Raw genomic sequence first — 25,971 nt, forward strand, 5'->3', positions numbered from 1 at the left:
GTTGATTTGCTTATGATGGCCATTCTGACCAATTTGAAGTGGTATCTCACTGTGGTTTAAATGTGCATTTCTCTGATGGCTAGTGATGCTGAGCATCCTTTGATATGTCTCTGGGCCCTCTGTACATCTTCTTTGGAGAAGTGTCTGTTCAGGTCCTTTGCCCATTTCATAATTGGATTATTTTTTCCTCCTGAAATGGAGTCATGTGAGTTCTTTATATATTTTGGAGATCAAACCCTTGTCTGCGGTATCATTTGCAAATATGTTTTCCCTTTGAGTTAGTTCTCTTTTCATTTGCATGCTGTTTTCTTTAGCTGTGCAGAAGTTCTTAATTTTGATGAGATTCCTTTTTTTTTATTTTTTCCCTTATGCCTCTTCCTGTAGGGGACACATAGGTGAAAATATTGCTGAATAGACTGCCTGAGGTTTCTCTGCCTATCTTTCTCTTCCAAGACGTCGATGGTGTCACAACTTATTTTTAAGTCTTTTATCCACCTTGAATTTATTTTTATGTATGGTGTATGTTGGTGATCCAGTTTCATTTTTTTGCAGGTAGCTGTCCAGCTCTCCCAACCCCATATGTTGAAGAGGCCCTTTGACTCCATTTTATGCTCCTTCCCACTTTGTCAAATATTAATTGACCATAGAGACTTCTGTTCATTTATGGGCCCTCTATTCTGTTCCATTGGTGTATGTGTCTGGTCTTAGGCCAGGACCATACTGTTGTGGTTACACTGGCCTTGTAACATTGTTTTATATAGGAGGGATCATAGTGTGTGATCCCTCCTACTGTGTTCTTCTTTCTCAAAATTGCTGCGGCTATTCCACCCACTTTTTCAATTGGATTGTTTGTGTTCCCGGTGTTAATTGTATAAATTATTTATATATATTGGAAATTAACCCCTTATTGGATATATCATTGGTAAATATGGTCTCCCATGGGGTGAGTTCCCTCTTCTTTCTTTTTTTTTTTTTTGATGGTTTCTTTGCTGTGAAGAAGCTTTTTAGTTTGACATACTCCCATTTATTTATTTTTCTTTTGTGCCCTTTACTTTAGGAGACATATCAGTAAACATATTGCTATGTGACATGTCTGAGATTTTACTGCCTATGTTTTCTTGTAGAATTTTTATGCTTCTACAACTGACAGGTTTTTTTCCATTTTCAGTTTTTCTTGTACATACAGTTACTTAGTTGTCTAGTTTCATTTTTCACATATACCTGTAGAGTTTTCCCAACACCATTCCTTGAAGAAACTACCTTTACTTCCTTGTATTCTCTTGTATCCTTTGTCAAATATTAATTGTCCATATGGGCATGGGTTGATTCCTAGGCTCCCTGTGCTGTTCCATTGATTACGTGCCTGTTCTTACGCCAGTATCAGGTTGTTTTGATTACATGCCCTTGTAGTATAGTTTGCCATCAGACATTGTGATATCTCCAACGTTGTTCTTCTTTGTCAAGACTGCTGAAGCTATTCAGGGTTTTTCTGGTTCCACACACATTTTTGAATTATTTGTTCTAGATCTGTGAAACATGCCATTGATATTTTAGTGGAATTTCACTGAATCTACAGATAGCTTTGGGTAGTATGGACATTTGAATGATGTTAATTTTTCTATCTTACCTATTTGTATCTTTCTCATTTTCTTTCTTCAATGTCCTACAGTTTTCCAAGTACAGTACTCTTACTTCCTTGGTTAAATTTATTCTTAGGTACCTTATTTTACTGTTGCAATAGTAAAGGGGATTGTTTTTGTAGTTTCTCTTTCTGATAGTTCATTATTTGTGCATAAAATTCTCACCAATTTCTGAATATTGGTTTTATATCCTGATATTTTGTCCTATTCATTTATTAGAACCAAGAGCTTTTGGGGGGAATATTTGGGATTTTGTATGTACAGTATTGTGTCATGTGTGAATAATGACCATTGTACTTCCCCCTTTCCAGTTTGGATACCTTTTGTTTTTCCTTTTGGTCTGGTTACTGTGTCAAGGACTTCCAACCACATATCCTTTTCAGGAATATGTTGAGCAAGAGAATTGAAGGTGGACATCTACTTGTTCCCAATATTAAGGGGTACACTCTCAGTTAGTGTTTCAGTATGATGTTGTCTGTAAGTTGTTCATATACGGCCAGTCCTCATCCTAATGGTCTCTCATTATAGGCAGTGTCTACAACCCTTTTGAAAAGAAGTGGGCATTTCTTCCCCTTCTCAAGGTAGCAGAGGCTGAACTAGCAATGGAGATTGGATTTGACTCCTAATGATGTAGCCACACAGCCTGGCACTTGCCCATCTGATTCCAGACAGAAACCACCCTACAGGAAGACACAAGGACCAGGCCAGCTGAGTGACTCAAAAAGTGATGGGCAGGCACCTGGCTGTGCACTCCAGGTGGGGTGCACTGTCCTCTCTTTCCCAAGCCACATATTGTGGCCACTGTCTGGGTTGCCTCCAAAAGCATCACCACTAAAAAGACAGTCCCTTAAAGTCACTTCTGTGTATAGCCAGCAGATCCCTCCACAGAACCCAGAGATGGCCATGTGGCCCTACCAGCAGTCAGAGTCTGCACTGTGAACTCCCCAGGCTGGTTCTGTAACAATAGGAGGGCTCTTCCCTAGCAGTGTGCCATCTGAATATTTCAGGCAGACAGCATTCCCACTGACTTTTACCACCAATTGCTATGAGGGCTCCCCTTCTTGTCTCTCTTGCCCTTACTTAGGCTGGGTCTCTCTGAATGGGGATGAAACCTCACACTCCTAGGAGGATGGAGTTTTGCAGTCATGTTGTCTCTCTGGCTTTGAGGCCACTGCTGCATGTGAATGCAGGGGCTATCATTTCCTGCATCTCTGCCTGTCTTTCCAGCAGCTATGTGACTTCCTCTGTAAATCCTGGTTTAATATTTCAGGTCAGCTAGAGTTCAGTTGGTTGTTCAGGTTGGCGGCTGTGTAATTTACCTGTAATTTGGTGAGTGCCAAAAGCCAGTCTGTGTAGCTTCCACCTACTCTGAAGCCATCTTGGAATCCATTCCTGTTTATATTTTTAGTAGGATTCAGTTGCATGCTGTTTCTTTCAAGCCCCTTGAAAACTGAGAATGTTTCCACACGGATGAAAAGCACAATTGTCAAACTAAAAATCTATGACAAACACATTGAATGTTGAATAAAATTAGTACAGAAAGTAAGAAAAGAATAACCAAATTCTCTGTGAATTCGGTGAAATAGAATAAAGAAAGAGACCAAAGAGAAGCTATGTGTAAGACAGACAGTATGAGGATTCAAAATACTGGTAAAAAAAGGTACAGAGAAAAATAATAATCCATACCTACCCATCACTAGGGAAACATTCTTATTCCAGGGAAAAAGATTACATTTGGGTGGCAAACACTCATTGCAATATGCCGATAATGTATTATAGAATTGCACACTAGCAACCTATAAATAATATTAACCAATGCCATGCCGATAAATTTATTTTAAATGTGAAAGAAGAAAATAAAAGAAATTTTAGTGACTTCAATAATTCAGAAGGGAAATTCATAACTATAAACCCTGCAAAAATGTTGATGCACATTGATATAACTGTAATCCTTTCCATCACTAAATTGCAAAAGATAGTGTTTCTAATGAGCCAAGCTATATTCATGTCTATAGCCTCCAAATATACATTCACGAAAAAGTTACCACACATAAGTAGACACAGTAGGAAAAAATCCAGAAAAAATTTTTTTAAAATGAAAAATGGTGAAGTATAAAAAACTACCAGTGATGTAAAATTTGTAAAATCCAAAAAAGAAAAAAACACATAATTTTCAAAAAGCATGGTCAAATATTTGCAACAAAGTTAAGAACCCTAATGGAATGATAGAACTAATTTTTCAAAATTGAAACTCTGCAATGTAATAATTAAATAACAACCTCCAAAGTTATAAAATGTATCCATAAAACTTGAAAAAAAATTAGACAGACCAAGAAGAGATATGCTATACTTATATTACATGGGCAATAGGTAAACTATACATATTTTGACCACACTAAAATTGAGAATATAGACCTAAGTACAAATGTTTGTGTAGATATGCCATATGGACACATGAAATGAAATTTCTAATGAAATAAAAATGGGATATTTAACTTTCAATTTATTAGAACACCTAAAATAGTTCACCTTTCTGCTTCATATACAAAATACAATGGCTTGTAAATAGGATCAAGAGCACCACATATAATGATGCTTACAAGAACCATGCCTAAGTTAAAATGACATAGCAGTGCTAATTATATATGCATATTAGGAAAATGCAAAGATTTAAAACTGGCAATAATAATAATATGAGAAAAATACAGAATTTAAGAGGTAAAGTATTGAACAGGTCTACAAAAGGATTGTTTATTTTGGTTCCTTGGTGCAATCCATAATGAAGCCAAAAGTTAAGAAACAGAGTATTGTCATGAGAAATTAAAAATGAAATAGCCCTTGCAATAGTGAGAGGACAGGAAAAGAGAAACAAGAAACCCCAGATCAAACAAGTGGACTTTAGGCTAGTCCCTAGACTTCCCCCAGATCAAACGTTGTCAAATCTGCCTTGTGTTCCTGCTGTGAGGAAGCTGATGGGAGGTGGATGGAATAATTTTCACTTTTTACCTTCAGGTTTCATCTCATTGGCCACCCATCTGCCAAATGTATCATCTCAGATAATACTGTCATTTGGGATATGGAGCCACCGCTCTGTGAACGTGAGTTACAATCTCTTCCTATTTGTCCCACCAGTTAATCCTAGCATCGGCCCCCTGGAATTACTAAGAAACAGTCATTTCTCTTGGCAATGATGTTCTTCCAGAATTTCAAAAGAGAGTGATCATATGATGAAAAGTGCTTGCAGTATTCTAAGCTTCTAGGGCTTTCTGGGTTTTTTTTCCTTATCTTGGTGTATAATCTAGTTAAAAGAGCCCCCAGCTTCCTCTTTTGTTGGTTGAACATTTCCCAATTTGAAGATCATTCTCTTCAGGGAAGTAAACAAATGCAAAGTTAGTGAAAGTAGCCGAACTCCCTCTCTGTCAACTCTCAACATCAGGTCATGTATTGAAGCAGTGGCTCTCTCCCTTCCTCCTTGTTCTTTGACATGGCATGCTGTCTTCCTGCTCAGAAAGAATGAAGAGGGGTTAAGAGAAATGCAAGACAATATGAAACATAATAATATCCATATAATAGGGATACCAGAAGGAGAAGAAAAACAGCAAGGGATAGAAAACCTATTTGAAAAAGGAATGATGGAAAACTTCCCTAATTATATGACAGAAAAACTCACACAAATCCAGGAAACACAGTGAATCCCAATCAAGAGGAACACAAAGAGGCCCACCTCAAGACACATCATAATTACAATGGCAAAATTTTGAGACAAAGAGAGAATCTTTCAGGCAGCAAGGGAGCCCCAATAAGGCTAGCATCTGAGTTCTCAATGGAAACACTCCAAGCCAGAAGAGAATGGCAAGAAATATTCCAAGTAATGAGAACCAGAGGTCTGCAACCAAGGCTACTTTACCCAGCAAGGCTCTCAGTCAAGACAGAAGATCAAATAAGAAGCTTCCCAGACAAAAGAAGTCTAAAAGAATACACCTCCACCAAACCAGCTTTGCAAGAGATGCTAAAGGGACTGCTTTAAGGAAACGAAGGAAAAGAGAGGGGGTGGGGGGAACACAGGTACGCAAATGGCAATGCATAAGTACCTATCAATAAGAACCTTAAATGTAAATGGATTAAATGCTCCAATTAAAAGACATAGAATGGCTGAATGGATAAGAAACCATAACCCACACATATGCTGCCTATGAGAGACCCACCTCAGAATAAAAGACCAATACAGGCTGAGAATGCAGGACTGGAAACAGATTTTCCAAGCAAACGGACAGGAAGAAAAAGCCAGGGTAGCAATACTCATATTAGACAAAATAGACTTCCACAAAAAAGGCCATAAAGAGAGACCCAGAAGGTCACTTCATAATACTCAAGGGAAGAATCCACCGAGAAAACATAAACATTGTAAATATATATGCACCCAACATAGTAGCATGATGCATGCTCACCGGCCAGCAGTGAGAGTGGAACACTGTGGATGGCTCGTCGAAACACGAGAAAGACATACACAGTGACAAGCAGTTTTTGTGGGGAAGTAAAAACAGAATGGCAACTCTCTCTAGTGGGGAGATCACCTCATCCCCATTCCCAAGCAGGTTTTTATTGAGAAAACAGAATTAGTTTGTGGATTCACAGTCTGGCAGAAAAGATCAAAAGATGTAGGTGACTTACAAAGGTGCAGACAGAACCCCTACTGGGATTCTGGGCAACGAATGGGGTTTTAACATATGAAAGGACTACAGGTTCCAAAGGTTTCCTGTCTGTGCCTTTAAATTCGAAGTTAATAACGTCCTCCAGCAAACATCTCACAGTATCTTGCATATTCTATGTACCAGTCCTGATTACCCCGGGGATCCACCGTTTCTGGTCTGGGCTGCACCGCCCCTGCTATTTCCACAGGACTGAGTTAACAGAGAAGACAAAGGCAGCCAGGAGACTTGGATTTCTAAAAAGGACTCAAGCTTTGACAAAGCCAAGGAGGCAGGGGTTGATGTCCATCACCCCTTGGTATCCACAGCTCCGAGTCTCTTCCCTTAGGGCATTCTCACATGATTGCATCTGTTTTACATTCATTCTCTTTCTTAGAGAATTGTTACCTGTCATTGACTGCCGATCATGCAATGAGAGCCAGACATTAGAACAGGCAGCGTTCATGCCAGGGAAATAAGTTTTGTCTCCTTCATGGCTTCTGGTCTGGAGGTCTTTCACTCAGCCTAAGTCATGGGGGTTATAGCTTCCTGAGACCAGGCTGGGCAGTCCCAACAGGAGCACATAAATACATAAAGAAAATCTTAGAGAACTTCAAGAAAGATATTGACAGCAACACAATTATAGTGGGGGATATTAACACCCCATTGTCAAAAATGGACAGATCTTCCAAACAAAATATCAACAAAGATATTGTGGCATTGAACAGTGCCACACTGTGGCAATGCCCTAGATGAAATGGACCTAACTTATATATACAGAGCCCTTCTTCCCAAAGAGGCAAAATACACATTCTTTTCAAATGTAAACGGAACATTTTCAAAGATACACCACATGATAGGACACAAAACAAGCCTCAACAAATTCAAGAAATTGAAATTGTACCAAGCATTTTCTCTGATCACAAGGGACTGAAACGAGAAACCAACCCCAAGGAGGAAAACCCAAAACACTCAAAATCATGGAGACTAAATAGCATGCTATTAAACAATGAATGGGTCAAAAATGAAATTAGGGAATGAATCAAAAGATTTCTGGAAATGAAAATGAACTCACAACAACACAAAAACTATGCGACACAGGTAAGGCAGTCCTGAGAGGGAAGTTCATAGCAAAACAGGCCTACCTAAAAAAGATAGAAACCCTATGTCTACAAGAACTCAAAGAACAACGACAAAGACAGCCCAGAGCAAGTAGAAGGAAGGGAATAACCAAGATCAGACCAGAATTAAATAACATAGATACTAAGAGCACAATTCTAAGGATCAATGAATCCAGGAGTTGATTCTTTGAAAGATAAACAAAATCGAGAAGCCTTTAAGCAGACTCATCGAGAAAAAAAGAGAGAAGACCCAAATAAACACAATCAGAAATGAAAGAGGAGAGATTACAACTGATACCACAGAAATACAAAGGATTGTAATAAATTACTACAAAGAACTGTATGCCCAGAAATTTGAAAACCTAGATGAAATGGAGGAATTTCTAGAAAAATACAATCGTCCAAAACCCAATGAAGAAGAGGCAGAAAGCCTGAACAGACCAATGATAGCAAAGGAAATTTAAGCAGTAATCAAAAAACTCCTGGCACACAAAAGCCCTGGACCAGATGGTTTCACAGGAGAATTCTACACAGCAATAAGGAAGAGGTAACCCTTACCCTTGAAAGACTATTCCAAAAAATCTAAAAAGATGGAACACTCCCAAACTCTTTTTGTGAGGCCAATATCATCCTAATCCCAAAACCAGATAAAGACCCAACAAAGAAAGAAAACTTGAGGCCAATATCACTGATGATCAAAGACATGAAAATCCTCAACAAAATATTGGCAAACCGCATCCAACAATACATTACAAAGATCATATACCATGACCAAGTGTGATCCATTCTAAGGATGCAAGGATGGTACAATATTCACAAACCAGTAAATGTAATACATCACATAAACAAAAGCAAAGACAAAAATCACATGATCATATCAATAGATGCAGAAAAAGCAATTGATAAGGTACAGCACCCATTTATGATAAAAACACTCAGCAAAGTAGGAATAGAGGGACCATTCTTCAACATAATAAAGGCCACATGCAAGAGACCTACAGCCAACATCATACTCAATGGGCAAAAACTAAAATCTTTTCCCCTAACATCAGGAACAAGACAAGGCTGTCCACTTTCACCACTTCTATTCAACATAGTACTGGAAGTTTTAGCCATAGCAATCATACAAGAAAAGGAAATAAAAGACATCCAAATCAGAAAGGAAGAAACAAAACTGTCACTGTTCGCAGATGACATAACAGTGTACATAGAAAGCGAATAGACTCCGCCAAAAAACTACTTGACCTAATAAATGAATTTGGCAAAACAGCGGGATACAAAGTCAATATCCAGAAATCAAAGGCATTTCTGTACACCATCAATGAAACAGGAGATAAGAAATCAAGAAAACATCCTCATTTGATGTAGTGAAAAGAAAAATAAACTACCTAGGAATAAACCAAACCAAAGAAGTAAACAACCTGTATTCAGAAAACTACATAACACTGAGGAAAGAAATCAAGGAAGATACAAACAAAGAAAATATATACCGTGTTCATGGATTGGAAGAATTAACATCATCAAAATGTCCATACTATCCAAAGCAATTTACACATTCAATGCAATACCTATGAAAATACCAATGGCATATTTCACAGACATAGAACAAACACTGCAAAAATTTATTTGGAACCATAAACGACCCCAAATAGCTGCTGCAATTTTGAGAAAGAAGAGTAAAGTAGAAGGGATCACAATACCTGGTACAAACTGTATTACAAGGCCACTGGAATCAAAACAGCCTGGTACTGGCATAAAAACAGGCACATGGACCAATGGAACAGAACAGAGAGCCCAGAAATAAACCCAAGACTCTATGGTCAATTAATATCTGACAAAGGGGGCAGCAACATAAAATGGAGTAAAAATAGCCTCTTCAACAAATGGTGTTGGGAGAGCTGGACAGCTACATGCAAAAAAGTGAAAGTTGAGCACTAACTTACACCATATACAAAAATAAATTCAAGGTGGATAAAGACTTAAATATAAACCCTGACACCATTAAAATCCTAGAGGAAAGCGTAGGTAGGAAAATCTCAGATATTTTATGCAGACACAATTTAATGACATGTCCCCTAGATGGAGGGATATAAAGGAAAGAATAAACAAATGGGTTCTCATCAAAATAAAAGCTTCTCTGCAGCTAAAGAAAACAGTATTAAAATAAAAAGAAAACCACATGTATGGGAAAATATATTTGCCAATGATACCTCAGACAAGGGTTTAATCTCCAAAATATATAAAGAATTTACACGACTCCACTCTAAGAAGACAAGCAACCCAATTAAATAACGGGTGAAGGACTTGAACAGACACTTCTCCAAGGAGGACATACAGAGGATCGAGAGACACAAGAAAAGATGTTCAGTATTGCTAGCTATCAGAGAGATGCAAATTAAAACCACAATGAGATACCAATTCACACTGGTGAGAATGGCCATCATAAACAAAACAACAAACAAGTGATGGACAGGTTGTGGAGACAAGGGGACCCTGGTGCACTGTTGGTGGGACTGCAGACTGGTACAATCACTATGGAAAATATTATGAAACTCCCTTAGAAAACTAAAAATGGGTCTGCCTTTTGGCCCAGCAATTCCAGTGCTGGGACTGTATCCTAAGAACACTGAAACACCAGTCCAAAAGAACCTTTGCACCCCAATGTTCATAGCAGCACAATTTACAACAGCTAAGTGCTGGAAGCAACCTATGTGCCCATTAGTAAATGAATGGATCAAAAAACTATGGTGCATTTACACAATGGAATTCTGTGTAGCAGAAAGAAAGAAAGAGCTCCTACCCTTTGCAACAGCATGGATGGAGCTGGAAAGCATTACGGTAAGTGAAATAAGCCAGGCAGTGAAAGACAAATGCCATATAATCTCACCTTTAACAGGAACTTAAACAACAAAACAAAGAAACAAGGAAAATATAGTCAAAGACACTGAAATAGAGGTCATGCTGACAGAGACTAGAGGGGAGAGAAGAGGGTATTTCAGGGGAGAATGGGAAGGGTTTACAGGAACAAATATAAAGGACACATGGACAAAAACTAGCTGGGGGTTGAAATGGGAGGCAGTTGGGGAGGGATGGGTGGGTGGGCTGGAATGGGAATAAAAGGCAGAAAACTGTACTTGAACAATGACTAAAATAAAAAAATACAAAAAATATCTATCCCAAGCTAAAAAAGAATTAAATTGTAGAATACACTGTTACACTGAAATATTATTAAGACAACAAAGGTATTTTGGAAAACATATGGTGTGTGTGTCTGCTCTTATTTAAGATTACAGATTAAAGAATTACCAGTGGTGCTTCTAGGTAATGGACTTAAAGATAATTTTCATTTATATTTTATAAATATTCTACAAGAAATCTGTATCTTCTTAAATATTTTTAAAGTAAAAATAAATAAATAAATATCTTTCTATGTTAATGTATACCTGCCAAAAATGACGGAGAATATGTTGTATGATTTGGAAAGCTTTAAAATGCCTAGGAGTAATCTCATACTTAGATATTAGACTTAAATTGTCCATAAAATGAGGTGTGTTTTTCAAAATGTTTTTACGAGTAGCATTTTAACACATTTTCCCCACTTCTATATCCTCCATTTTTCTGACTCAATATTTGGCAAAACGTTGGCAATATTGGCACTATATCCTTAATACTCACATTTTCCAACTTACTAGGATACAGTAGAACACATACTCAGTTATTTTTATTTCTTCTGAATCTGTGACTATTGGGTCAGGTGTGATATTTCATATTTGTGCTTTATCTCTATTTTATTAGTTGTGCCAGAGATTTTGTTTTTGTTTATTCGGTAAAGATGCCATACTGTGTGCTGCATCATATTACTAACCAATAGAATAATGCCAAATGCCTTCTATAGAAAGAGAACTGAATTAATTAATTACATTGAAATAACATGAAAGTTCTCACTTAAAATGAGACACTTAAGATATGACGCATTTATTGAAATAATGTTAATGGAGAAGGGCAGGAGCCATCACATCGTGATCACTGAATCTACATTGTGCAAAGACATGTCTGTACATTAGAAAAGATTAGACAAGAGCAGAGAGAGGTGTTGTGAATATTCACATTTAGTGAATTGGATTTTTAAAAACCTGGTTGCCAAAATGTATAAATATAGCTTATAAGATATTGAAGTTTTGTTTAACTTGCTGTCCCCTCTTTAGGTATTCATTGCAGGCCACCCCCAGCCATAGCCCATGGAGATTATTATAGCATCAACAGAGAGTATTTCCCATATGGAACGGTGGTGACCTATAGCTGCACTAATCGAAAGACAAGGGAAAAGTTTGTCCTTGTGGGTGAGAAGTCAATCTTTTGCACCAGCCAAGACAATCGTTTCGGCACCTGGAGTGGCCCTCCGCCTCAGTGCCTCATACCTAATAAATGCACCCCTCCAGAAGTTGAAAATGGAATAAGGGTGTCTGAGAACAGAAGCTTCTTCTCCTTAAATGAAATCGTGAGGTTTAGGTGTGAGCCTGGCTTTGTCATGAAAGGATCCTCCAGTGTGCGATGCCAGGCCCAAAACAGATGGGAGCCAGAGTTGCCCAGCTGCTTCCGGGGTGAGTCTGACTGAGGCTTTGAAGGGGCCTGCACAGGACCCGGGCTGTAGGAGGACCAGGGAATTGGTGTATGTTCTGGGGAGAAGATGCGTGGTGAAGAGTGTGAGGGAAGTTTCTTGGGATGAAGCATGAAATAAACAAGGGATACGTGTGTGTGTGTGTGTGTGTGTGTGCACATTCTGTGCTTGTGCACAGGAGAAGCAAGAGCTTAATTAATCAAGAAAGGAGATATTTGGGACTCTCATATTGGATAATTCTGAGGCCACACAGCTGGCTCTCAGTTACATGGGAAAAATGATGTGAATTTTCTGGTCAACTGTGTCATAAGTACTTCATATGCATTATCTCATTGACTCTTCACAACCTTCCTTTCAATTATGTTAATCACTTATCTATATGACACTGAAGTTAGCTTGGTCTTTCAGAGGTTAAGTAAATCGTCCAAATCAGGTGCCAGTAAGTGGCATATGCAAGAATAGAATGCATGTGTGTCACACCTTGGAGCTTGAATGCTGTGGTTCTTTCCATATTTCTATCAGCACCCATCACAGAAAGAAAGACTGTTTATCAGGACCAACATTCTAGCTTCAGAATGGTCACAAGGACCTTAGAGTGTATCTACTCTGTTCTACATCGTACATTTTACCATCAGGAATATGAAGTTAAAAGTGAAAGTATCTTTCTAAAAGACAAAGAGATTTTTCGTTCACCTTTCATTAGATATCAATTAGGCTAACATTAAAATGAGTTTTCATGCTCTAAGCACACATCAAAAGGGCTGAAACATTGACTCACATAGTCTCTAAGCAATGTGCCCTCTCTTTACAAGGACAGGCATATTGAGGGGCTTTTGTTCTTGATGGCTTGTTTTGTCTTCTTATGCCAAAATTGCTGGCTTAGGAGTGGCTTGGTAAATAATTGTGGTGGATACACAGGGATAGAGGTGAAGCTCACTGTGCTGCCACCAACCTGTATTAGCTTGTGTGATCACTGAGAGAGCAGCTGGCAGGACAAACAGACAGAGATATAAATATGAATTTTGCTAACTTCAATCATAAGAACACGATAACAGAGATGAAGGGAAGTCTGTTAAATAGATTTACACTCAGGCAATCTTCTCATTATCTGAAAGCTGAAGCTGTAAATTAGATGACCTTTTAGCAAATATGTGCATGGGGAAGCCCACCAATACTAATACCTTTGTACTAAACATCCAGCACCATAAGAAGTGTTCCTGTGCCTGGTGAACTGATGGATATGTTCTAAACCTCATGCAGGGAAAGAGTAGGTTCTAATTCTCTAGGTCTTACTCATGGGTGGACTTTGGCTACATCTCTCCCTTATTCTTAACTTCCACATGAATAAAATGCAGACATTGAGGGGTCAGTTGTTTTACTTGGTTAGACCTAAACTGCTCTAATTATCCTGGAGTTTCTAACTCCTTTGTAGAATGAAGATTTAGCAAAAAAAATATTTCTCCACAATTCATAATAACTTTTACTTGTTCTCTCCTCAGTATGTCAGCCACCTCCAGAAATCCTGCATGGTAAGCACACCCTCAGTGACAGAGACAGCTTCTCCCCTGGGCAGGAAGTGTTCTACAGCTGTGAGCCTGGCTATGACCTCAGAGGTGCTGCCTCTCTGCGCTGTACACCCCAGGGGGACTGGAGTCCCGCAGTACCCAGATGCGCAGGTACATACACTCTTGTCTGGTTTGAAGTTTTTAGCCCAGGGCTTTATTCTCCACCTGCCTGTGTTATCTCTGTTTTCCTATTTCTCCAGTGAAATCATGTGCCTACTTCTTGGACCAACTTCCTAATGGCCGTGTGCTCCTTCCACTTAATCTCCAGCTTGGAGCAAAAGTGTCCTTCGTTTGTGATGAGGGGTGAGTGTGATCTTGCCAGGCCTTCTGGAGACTGAAATTGGACTTAGAAGTTCATTCAAAAGGGGAGGTTTGCGTGTGGCAAAAATCAAAAACAAAAACAAAAGAACCATGTCAGGAGCATTAAATTTTGAAAGTGTGTAAGAAAAGTAAGAGTAAGATTCTCTGCCAGTGTTTTCCTCTAGGACCTTTATGGTGTCATGACTTATATTTATGTCTTTTATTCACCTTGAATTTATTTTGTGTTTGGTGTAAGTTGGTATGGAGTCTCATTTTTTTGCATGTAGCTGTGCAGATCTCCAACACCTTTTGTTGAAGAATATCTTTTTACTCCATTTTATGCTTCTTTTCCTTTTGTCTAATATTAACTGACCATACAGAGTTGGGTTCATTTCTGGGCTGTCTGTTCTGTTCCATTGGTCTAGGTGTCTCTTTTTATGCCAGTATCAGGGTGTTTTGATTACAGTGGCCTTGTAATACAGTTTGATATCAGGTATTTGAGACAGCATGGATGTAATTGGAGAGAATTGTGTTAAATGAAATCAGTCAGGCAATTAGGGAAATATGCCATATGATCTCACCTTTAACTGGAACATAATCAACAAAAGGGAAAAGCAAGCAAAGTATAACCAGAGACACTGAAAGTAAGAAAAATCTGACAGTAACCAGAAGGCAGGTGAGAGGGATTAATGGAGGGAAGGGTTTTCAGGAACTACCATAAAGGATGCATGGACAAAACCAAGAGGGAAGGTGGAAGCCAGGGAGGAAGGGGAGGGGATTTGGCTGGAATGGAGGGGAGTGGTGGGGCGAAAATGCAGACAACTGTAACTGAACAACAGTAAAATGATTTAAGCAAAAACCAAACAAACTAAAAGAAAAGTAAGAGTAAGAAACAGGCGGAACTAATAATATGAGATATGAAGGGAAAATTGGGACATTTATTAAATGGCATGTATAAATATAATACAATGAGTGATTATGGATACTTATATTATACATTGGGGAACAGAAGACATATTTTCCAAGGAGAGAAGGCTAAGAATAATTTGGATAGTCCCAAGAAAAGTTTGATGTGTTAGAAAAAGCTTATTTAAAATAATTAAGATTATTTAAGAATTATCAGTCATTTCTTTAAAAGTCAAATTTGTAATAAGAGCAAAAGTATAACACTAAGAATTTTAATCTAATCATATATCTACTGGTCAGTAATGGGTTAGGTGCTCTGAATTGTGATCATGGTGGCTGATGTGATGTTTTCAGGTAAGGTCATTAACTTGTTTGTGTGAAGCTGGGCTCTTCACTGTGTGCACATCTGGGCATGGGGAGGATCAAGCATGAGCAATGAAAGACCTGGCTCAGGCAGTTCCAAGGATCCTAGCAGGCACCCAATGCCAGTACCCAATAAGATTTAGGAGCCACTACGGTCCCATGTAACATTGAGAACTTTGGATGGTTTCATACAAAGTAATTTCCGATCTCCTTTCCTTTTCCTCTAGAGTTTTCAGAGATACTCTCCAATGGCCCAATGTGCTGTCGTGAGCCTCCCTCACAGCCATCACAGATGCAGAGACAAAAGAACAGGCTTTTTTCTCTTTGCAGTTATTCTCTGTTTGGTTTGGTTTGGGTTTTTGTTTTTTTAGTCCAAACTGGGAGCTGTTTTAGTTTTTCTCTCACTATCAGAATTAGATGGCTGTTGAGTTAGAAGACTGAGTTTCCCATATGGGCAATGAGTAGATTTATCAGGTTTGTCTTGGAACAAGCAGCTAGAGATTCACTTCTCAGAGTCTGAGTTCAGGATCAAGGAGATGGCTGCTCTACTATGACTGCCTTCTTCAAGGCTGGGACTCCATGTTATGTGACCAGCTAACAGTGTTTCACTGTTCTCCCCTCCTGGAGGCTGTGATCTGTCCAGATTGAAGTGGCCTCCAAACCTGTGCCACCTGTTGGTTTCAGATGCTAAGATGTTTGGTAAACTGAATGGCGTTTTGGGTAAACCAGCTCACCTATTCTTTACCTTTATCTTCTTTAGATTCCACCTAAAAGGCAGTTCTGCTAGTCATTGTGTCTTGGCCGGAATGGAAAGCCTTTGGAATAGCAGTGTCCCTGTGTGTGAACGTGAGTAGAAGGAAAAATACTTTAGAACAATTTCTCCCTTAACCTGGTTATTATTTTGACCTATGGCCACTCCTGGGTGGTTCTTCTGTTTTTTATTCTGAATTATTGTGAAATAGTTGCTGACATTATGCGTATTTATCTGTGATCAGTTTGTTGTGAAGCAGTTTGCTGTGCACCATAAGTTTGGGGAAGCATTTGTTCTCTCTCTCTGTCATTTTGAATTCTGTGTTCTATGAGACCTATCCTAGGTTCCCTTTAGGTCAGGAGAGATTAAACAATGTGCAGCTTTGATGATTTTTTCTCCCTTACTTTCCTAATTCTTTGTTTTTAATTTTTTCTATCATCAGGATGCAATCACTCTAAAATTTTTCTATTTGTTTTCTAACATATAAATATAAAACATTTTTTACTTTAGATGCATATTACTACTTATATTTTATACTTTAATAGTTCTTTTTTATTGTATTTTTATGACCATAAACCTCCCCCCCAATGCTCTTCCGCCTCCATCCAACCCCCTGGACTCCAGCAATCATCACACTGTTGTCGTCCTTCATAATGATTTTCATTTTTAGGCCAATCCTTTTACCCCCCACCCACTGCCCAGAACTGTCAACCCATTCTCTATCTATGAATCTGTCTCTATTAAAAAATTCATTCAATCCTCAACAATGATTAAAATAAAATTTAAAAAATCGTGTTAAAAACAGCATAGAAAAAAAATTCATTCATTCCTACAACTATTTACTGGGCACGTACTATGTACTTGATGTTCTTCTCAGCACTGGTGTTATAGCAGTGAACCAGTTAATTCTCTCTCCCCATATTATTTTTACCCAAGTGGGGAGATGATCAGGAAATACAAAGAACAAATAAGTGTTATGGATGTGATAGATCAGAGGAATGAAAGAATGAAAGGAAAGTCAGGAGCCACATTTCATGAGGTAAACACTGCAAGACTACTTGTGCTCTCAGTGTGTCCCTAAATAAATTACATTGTACGATTCATAAGTAATAAGCTGATTCAAAAAGTGATTCTCTGATGTGTAGTGTCAATACCAAGTTCTTCTATTCTTCCCATTTATATGTTGCCCAATAGAAGACAAGACTTTGCTTTGTCTTTTGGTATTAAAAATTGGAATATATATACCCACATATGCATACATATAAAATATTACTACCATGTTCACTTTGCCAAAAATGTACTCAGAGATCAAATGTACTTTCTATAGTAAAATATATGAGAATAACTTACATGTAGATGTCTGCTATGCATGAAGCCCAATGTTTCTTGATGAGACATAATAAGTGGCTGGCCTAGTGACATATATTAGAGCTCACTTGTTGACTGAACTATCTTTCTTACTTTTCATGACTCTTGCTGGTTGAAGTAGCTCCCTCCAAACCCTAAGGCTACTTAGAAATGCCAATTAGAACTGAGGAGGGGAGTGTTTTAAACAGACAAGCAGATAATAGAGAGAAGTAAATATTTGAAGCCTTGCTGAAAGTAAAGAAGAAAATTAAATCATAAACAGATCCATACATTTGAAAAACACAGCAATCTGAATGGTTTAGAATTATCACAATGACCAAAGATGCTTCAATTCATTGTGTCAGCATCCTGTCATCATCAAGATTGATGACCGGTATAAATACATTATCAAGGAAGAGTTTCATATCTTTAGGGTGATAGTACCTGAGGATACATTGTAGAAATATTTCTCGAGGATGGAAGCTCCTTGGGGGACAACGACTTTGCCTGTGCCATATGCCAGGGCCCTAATGAATTGTGGCTGGCACAGATTAACTACTGCTCAACTAATATTTATTAAGTACCTGAGTGAGTTAGATTTCAAAGGGTTAATTTTTTTAAATTTTGGAACTTAATTTAAGGGTGTCAAGTTTTATTATCCAAAAGACTTAACTATCAGGGAGACTCAAGACAAGTCCACTTGTTATGTACTTTTTCAATGAAAAATGACATTGAGATCTTATTTCATTTGGCTCATCTCATCCAAGGCCTACACCAAAGAGGTACTGTCACAAATGATTTTTAGGTAGCACCAACTCTAACACCCTATGACTGTGGAATAACTCTGGAGAAAACTCCTCAATGAAACTCACAGCCTTTGCTTCTTTCCAGAAATCGTATGTCCAAATCCACCAGATATCCATAATGGAAGACACACAGGAAAACCTCTGGAAATCTTTCCTTATGGAAAAGAAGTAACTTACACATGTGACCCCCACACAGACAGAGGGACGACCTTCATTCTCACTGGGGAGAGCACCATACGCTGCACAAGTGACAGTCAAGGGAATGGGATTTGGAGTGGCCCTGCCCCTCGCTGTGGACATCCAGGTTAGTGCACACTACCCCACATCCTAAATGGTTCCAGAATACCTAAAGCAGAACTTCCAAAATCTTGTGATTACAGCATCATTTTTTTATGCATGGACACAATTAAATGCTAAATCAGTAATAAATGATTTTGCAATATGTCAACATGGAAGGTTCTGATGACTCTAGTAGTGTCTATAGCATTGGAGATAAGAGAGCAAAGTAGTGGGTGGTGGTTCTAATTCCAACTAGAATTGGAAGAAAAATGTTTTCAAAGCATAGGAATTGAAAGCAAATACTTAAGGATCTTAACTCATATAAGTCATGACACCCACAGATTTGGAGGGAAGCACAGACCAGGAGAGAACAAGCCTGGCAAAATCACTTTTAATTGCACTGTAGATAAACAACATAGATTCTTTCAGCCAGTTTGGCCTAGGTTGTAAATTAAAATAATGCTTCTTTGGTTCTTTGCCTCCAGTAATTTTAGTCATTGAATTCTTCTCACTGCAGTAGAAAGGAAGAGAAAGGTAATATGAACCTAGAGGAAAATGCAAAATAAGGAAAGTGTGTATATCTAAGGTCTGGAGAATGTTTCCTAACACACCCAACCAAATAAGACACCCATCGTCAGGACATAAAAGACAGAAAGGAGAAAGTGAACTGTAGAATGGATCCTAGTCTTGACCTTACTGACAACTGAGAAACTCTGAGAGAAAAGAACAATCCTAAAAGGAAAAGGACCAAGAGCAAGTTTCTCAGAAGTTAGTTTTGCTTGCACTGTCCACCTCCATCACCAAGTGCCCTTATGAGCCTGTTTACCAATGTAGAGACCTAGTCCATACTTTTTGAATCTATAGTGAGGGACAGTCTTTCCTTAAGTTCTACGATTTTCTTTTTTTATCACAACCCTATCTGAGCTCTTACATGCTGTGAGGACTTTGGCTACATCTCTCCCTTATTCTTAATTTCCACATGAATAAAATGCAGAGGTTGGGGAATCAGTTGTCTTTCTTTTCTTTTTTTTAAGAAACTTTTTTTCAAGGTTTTATTTATTCATTTTTGGAGAGGGAAGGGAGGGAGAAAGGGAGAGAGAGAGAAACATCAGTGTGTGGTTGCTGGGGGCCGTGGCCTGCAACGCAGGCATGTGCCCTGAGTGGGAATTGAACCTGCGATGCTTTGGTCAGTTGTCTTTCTTGGTTAGACCTAAACTGCTCTAAGTATTCTGGAGTCTCTAACTCCTTAGATGGGTTAAGATTTAGCAAAAAAACATTTCCCCACAATTCATAATAACTTTTACTTGTTCTTTCCTCAGTATGTCAGCCACCTCCAGAAATCCTGCATGGTAAGCACACCCTCAGTGACAGGGACAGCTTCTCCCCTGGGCAGGAAGTGTTCTACAGCTGTGAGCCTGGCTATGACCTCAGAGGGGCTGCCTCTCTGCACTGTACACCCCAGGGGGACTGGAGTCCCGCAGTACCCAGATGCACAGGTACATACACTCTTGTCTAGTTTGAAATTTTTAGCTTGGGGCTTTATTCTCCACTGTCTGTGTTATCTCTGTTTTTCTTTTCATCCAGTGAAATCATGTGCCGACTTCTTGGACCAACTTCCTAATGGCCGTGTGCTCCTTCCACTTAATCTCCAGCTTGGAGCAAAAGTGTCCTTCATTTGTGATGAGGGGTAAGTGTGACCTGGATTAGAGATAGGAGACTCAGTACTGAATGGTAATTTGCTGATATACTGGGCAAAGGGGATTTACCCAAGATGAGGGCTGCCTACTGGAAAACATACTAAAAGAGCCTAATGTCTAAAACAAAGATTGAGAAGAATGGTAAGAATTATATGGAACCATGAACACATATTTTTAAAGGAAAAATGTATAAATAACTGAACAGTAGAACTGTAACAACAGATCTTAACTATTTAGGTGGAACATTAAGTGTATGAATAAATAGTAATTTGTGGATAGGAAAAATACATATTACAGAAGGGTTGTTTTTTTAAAAAAAGTTTAATATATCAAAACATTTATTATAAGACAAATAACATGCAATGACTATTTTGGGATATTTTTAAACCAATAAGAATTTGGAATAGAAATAAAAGACTAATTAGAAATATTTTATAATGTGATTAAATCATCTAATTGGTATTGGGTTGGTTGAAGGAGCCTGAAGACTGGTGGTCATATTTCAGGTAATATCATTAACTTTTTGTGTGACTCTAAATGATCTCGGTATTATGTTCCAACATTATTAAGAGATCAAAAGCATATACTACAAAACAATTGTTCTTGATGTATTCCATCTAACTGATAGTCATTGGTACCTATTAAATGCAAATGAGAATCATCAATTTAGTGTGCACTGAAGGAGGAGGCTTCATTCACACAGCTCAGTTGTGACACAACACTGATTAGGAACAAATAGCACCCCTGTGAACAACTCAATTGTGATGCAACTTGGTATAGAACAATACAACTGTGAAACAGCTCAATAGTGTTACAGTTCAGTTATGATACAACACAGATGTGAAGTAGCATGGCTGAGAAGTGTCCCTGGAGCAAGGTGGCTGGGGGCCCCTCTCCAGATGGTCAGGCAAGACAGCCCCAGCCAGGGAAACATAGTCTTTAGTGAAAGGGAAAGTGTGCTTCCTGACCGAGAGTGGAGCTGACTTACATAGACAGAAGTCCCTTCCCTGGTTCATAATTGGTTCATTGTCATGTAAATGAGGACTCCAAATCCACACAGTTTGGTTAAAAAAAAAAAAAACACCCAAAACATTGGTCAGAATGCAACCACTCTAATTTGCTGGTGGAGATGCGAAGGAGGATATAGCTGTGCAGCTCCAAATGGGTGAGAACTGGCTCTATAGCAAGGACACAGTGTGGGCAACAATTGAGTGTGGTAGGAAGGCAGTTCAGTATAGATAGTTCTCCCTGAAGCATGGCTAGTGTGAGAGGCGCCTGTTTAGCAATGGCCATTAGACTCTGTTTATGAAATTGAGCTTTTTTTTTAGGATTTCTTTTTGTTGTTTTTGTTCAAGTACACTTGTCTCCATCTCCCCCCCACCATTCCCCCACACCCCAGCCATCCCCAACTCCCACCCTCGATCCTATACCACTCTGGTTTTCTCCATGTGTCTTTTGTAGATGTTCCTGAAAACCCTTCCCCTTTTTTCCCCCATTATCCCCTCCCACCTCTTCTCTGGTTACTGTCAGTTTGTTCTTAATTTCAATGTCTCTGGAACCTAATCAACAAAATGAACAAGCAAGCAAAACATACTTGAGCCTCTAAAACATTTGGATCCCTCTTAAACAGGTACATCTGTTATTGGGTTAACAATTCCAAGGATTCCTTGACTATCATTAAATAACACCCAAAAAAAAAACCTGGAGGCAAGTCAGAAGACTAATTGTGTGACAATAAACCAGATGTTTTAGGATAATAGTGCTCTAAAGAAATCTCTCTTCTTACCTTTTCTTCTTTTTACTAGTTAATCAGACTCTACTCTTTAAGAATCCAGATATACCATATGTATGATTAAGGAATATTTCACATGTATTGGCAAAAAGAACAGTCTTTGGTATCTTTCCTCATGTTCTATGATTTGACAACTCATAAAGCAGGAGCTATTTCCTTCCTGGTCCACTAAGAATAGAAAATGCTCATTTTCCATTAGAGGACAAAGTTCCACCTAATGACAGAAAGGGGGCTGTCAGAGAAAAGTCGGGGAAAGATGGACTCCTGAAGATCTGGAACCAGATCAAGAAAATGCCCAAGTTTTTTGGTCCATCTTCAGTACAGGCCTGTCACACCCTGAGCTTTGACAGTTATTGCGTTATGCCTCACTGGAAGCTATAGTTTCTCAAAATGTTTTTGTTGCTGAACCTCTATCCTGGGAAACCAAATGAGCTAAGGTTTTAAACCTTAAGTTTTGCTTAAGAATTATATTGTATTTTAGCAGAAAGTAAGAAGCTGAGATCTATCAAAGAATGAAAAAGGGAATTGGTATGCTCACCCAAGTCACTACTGCTTTTGTTCCTTAGGTTTCATTTAAAGGGAAGTTCTACAAGTTACTGTGTCTTGGTTGGAATGGAAAGTTTTTGGAATAACAGTGCTCCTGTGTGTGAACGTGAGTAGAAGGAATATCTGTTCAGATCTGCAATTTTGTCTTTTTTTTTCATTTTCTTACTGTGTTTTTGTCCCATGAAATGATCAAGTATCTGCTGCTCTGTTTATCTTTATTTTTGATAGAAATATTTCTTTGTTGTATTAGTTATAAGGAATGTTTGTTGGAAAAGTGACCCTGAGCCTCAATGGTTTTTGGTACCATCCAAAAATTATTTGGTAGCATACTACGTGCAATAATGGGAGAAGTGCTTTACAGGTGGAGAGAAATCTGTGCCCTGAAGCTTTGTCAATTTTTTCTTTTTTTCTTCTCAACAGTGATGAACACACTGAAGCCTTTATATCATTTTCTGAATCACCCATTCATTTCTGTACATTTTTTTAGCACCTACTATGTCCCAAACAGCCTTCTAGACTCCTGGAGTATGCCTATAAACAAGATAGACTAGGTCCCTGCTCCCATGTTGTTTATATTCTTGGACAGAAATAAAGATACTTAAAAATAGCAAGTAAACAAGGAAACATACATAAACAATTTCAAATAATATTAAGTGTTTAAGAAAACAACCAAGGTAATATAATAGATTAGTTATGTGACTAGCAATAAGGAATGCCAGGGAAGGAATAAAGTTTCCATTTTAAATAAGGTGATTAAGGAAGTCCTCGCTGAGAAAGTAATTGCTCTTGTTTAAGCATTGACAGCAGTGAGTTGACTACCAATGTGAGAACATAGAGGAAGAACCTTCCATTCAGATGGAACAGAAAGTACAGAGAAAGTCCCAAGGCAGAAATATTCTTGTCATTCTTTGAAAACCCTGTCCTAACATTTTCTCAGAAGCTTATATGGCTTTTGTAGAGTGAGCAAATGCAACAGTAGTAGGTGATGATAAAAGAAAAGTAACCTTAGAAACTTGTTTTCACTCTGAGCAAGATGGAAAGCCATTGGAGTATTCTGAGTAGAAAAGTAACACAATCTACCTTACTTTTAATGATATAACTCATTACTCTAGAGAGGACTAAGTTGAATGGGTGTATCTTAGATGGAGATTCCCCAGAAATAGTACCAGAGGGAATTTTTATGTAACAGTGTTCCATTGGAGGGTACACTCCCAGAGCAGCAGTACCCGAAGGATAAGAAAATAGGAGGCAAGGAGGAAAATACAGCAAGTAAATAAAAGATACTATGTTACCAAGGCAGCCATAAGCCTCACAAGAAAAAAAGTTGGTTGTTTGGTCACATAGAACATCTATATGGAACCAAATCTCTTTATCAGAAAGAGGAAAAACAGCCTATCTGTTGGCTCTTTTCTGTCTCCTGTCTCATGTTTATCCCAAGAATTTTAAACCCCTGGCTTCCATGTTGTGTTCACTCATCCCTCAGTTCAGACTCTGGGGATGTTACATGACCTGCTGCATGGTAGTCAATCTAAGCCTAGAAGTAGAAGGAGCCAAAGTGGTCATGGATCCATCATATTAGCTTAGATGTGGGAATTGCCTTGAGCTCCACTGCAGTAGAATAGCAGAGGCTGTGCAGGTGCCTGTCTTTCACCCTGTGGAGGCTGACACAGCCAATGCTGTTTGCAAGTGAGTTAACAGTGGTATCAGTCAGCGTGCTGGATTAGGAAAGCAGTTAAGTGGCCAAAAGTCAGGTATAGTAGAAGGTCTGAGGGTGCAAATTGGGAAGCTACTGTAAAAATCTAATCACAGATGTTGGCTCAGGATACCAGTGGCAGAGGTGATAAGAAGTGCTTGAGTTATGGATACATTTGGAAGGTAGAAATGACATGATTTTTTGATGGGTTACACATAGAGATTAAAATAGAGACTAAATGAGGTCACCTAGGGAATGAGTGTGGCCAGATAACAATAGAGGCAGGGGCTAAATTCTGTCAATCCAACAATAAGAACTCAGAAACAAGGGAAGAAATGTGCAGAAGAGATGAAGAAGCAGCTGGTACACTAAGAGAAAAAGCAGGAGGATGAGCATATCTTGGAAGCCAAGTGAAGAAATTCATTTAAGGAGATGAGACCAAGCAATCATTTGAAATTCTACAGAGAGATCAAGTAAGAGGAGGACAGAAAATTATCATTGGGTTCGGCAATTTGGAGGTAATGAGTGACCTTGGTAAAAGCAGTTTCAGTAGAGTTATGGGGGCACTTGCTTGATTGGAATGAGTTCAAGGGAGAATGAAGGGGTGTAAAAATTCATAGACAACATCTTAAAGGAATTCTAATGTAAAGGATGTAGAGAAATGAAGCTATAGCTGCAGAGGGAAATAGAATTAAGGGAGTTATTTTTTTGTTTATATGTTTTTAAGATGACAGTGAGTTAAATACAAAAATACTACCAAAACATCCAGTCTATTTATTTCTTCACTAAATAAAATAGAATGTTGTTTCATCTTCTCATCATAACTATTGAAAAATAATTTTTATAATAGAATTTTCACATGAATATTTTGCTTTAAAATTACTTGTACTTTTTGTACTGATTTATATAATGAAACTTGATAATTAGATCTTTCTTATTTGGAAGTCTCCTAGTGGAAAGTCTTAAGTTTCTTAAAGTATAGTTATCAATCATGAAGTAAAAAAAACACTCTCATCAACCCAAAGATATACCTAAAATTGCTTGCTAGAGTATAAACATTAATTAAGCTACTCCACCCTATGGTTAGTTTATCCCTGATTCTATCAAGCTGCAGTATCCTTTTCCCAAATACAGATCAAACTAGAAGCGGAAAGGGGCCTCTCCAAATAGTTTCATTCAAAAGAAGAAACATGTGTTTCTTTAATGAGGAATAAAACCTGTAAAAACTAGTAAGTATCTCAAAAGTCACAACATTGCTGAGCCTTTTGGAGCATTCATGGAAGTATGGAGGATGTTTCATTTTAATGTGGCATTACTGTCAACATTTTGTTTTTGAGAATATTAGCCTCAAGTCATCAAGAAAAGATTTCATCACTGATAAAGAAAGAATAAATGTATATTTTGAAGTATTTCTCTGAAATGAAGATCCTTAATGTTAAAAGAGCTTGTATATCTTGTGGTTGATATATGGCAGGTGATCAAAAATCTGCTTATTGGGTTAATGGATGATTTTCTTGTTACATCAATGATTTTCTTGTTAATGTGGTTAAGAAGTTTTCTTTTTTCTTCAAATGAATAAGCTCTCAATTATTCAGAAATCTTAACTCTCTGAAGAGTTCAGGGTGCTAAAGTCACTTTTGGACTTTTGTAATAAACATTGATTTAGGTGTCATTTCATTTAGCTGCACCACAGCAAAGAACTAACATTTATTTTGCAGTCTATAATCTCCCTAAGAGTGTAATTGTTGTTTTATTGGCAACAGCATCAGAGCATCCCATAACTTTAGAATTAAGTCAGATTAAAATATAAACATTTTAATGTAATTTATAGCTCTTGTCTTCATTCTAGAAATCTTCTG

The 25,971-nt window shown here is 38.2% G+C and overlaps 1 protein-coding gene across 1 annotated transcript in view; it reads left to right on the forward strand.

Annotated features, from left to right (window-relative positions):
* CR1 (complement C3b/C4b receptor 1 (Knops blood group)) overlaps positions 1 to 25,971 on the forward strand; it is a 251,622-nt gene that overhangs the window by 59,765 nt on the left and 165,886 nt on the right. The window contains 8 exon segments of the mRNA XM_036014974.1: positions 4,653 to 4,738; positions 11,655 to 12,050; positions 13,567 to 13,743; positions 13,833 to 13,935; positions 15,962 to 16,047; positions 18,191 to 18,409; positions 19,704 to 19,880; positions 19,969 to 20,071. Of these exon segments, the coding sequence (XP_035870867.1) occupies positions 4,653 to 4,738; positions 11,655 to 12,050; positions 13,567 to 13,743; positions 13,833 to 13,935; positions 15,962 to 16,047; positions 18,191 to 18,409; positions 19,704 to 19,880; positions 19,969 to 20,071 (1,347 nt within the window).

Source organism: Phyllostomus discolor, chromosome 14 (assembly GCF_004126475.2).
Source record: "Phyllostomus discolor isolate MPI-MPIP mPhyDis1 chromosome 14, mPhyDis1.pri.v3, whole genome shotgun sequence".
NCBI classification, from domain to species: domain Eukaryota; kingdom Metazoa; phylum Chordata; class Mammalia; order Chiroptera; family Phyllostomidae; genus Phyllostomus; species Phyllostomus discolor.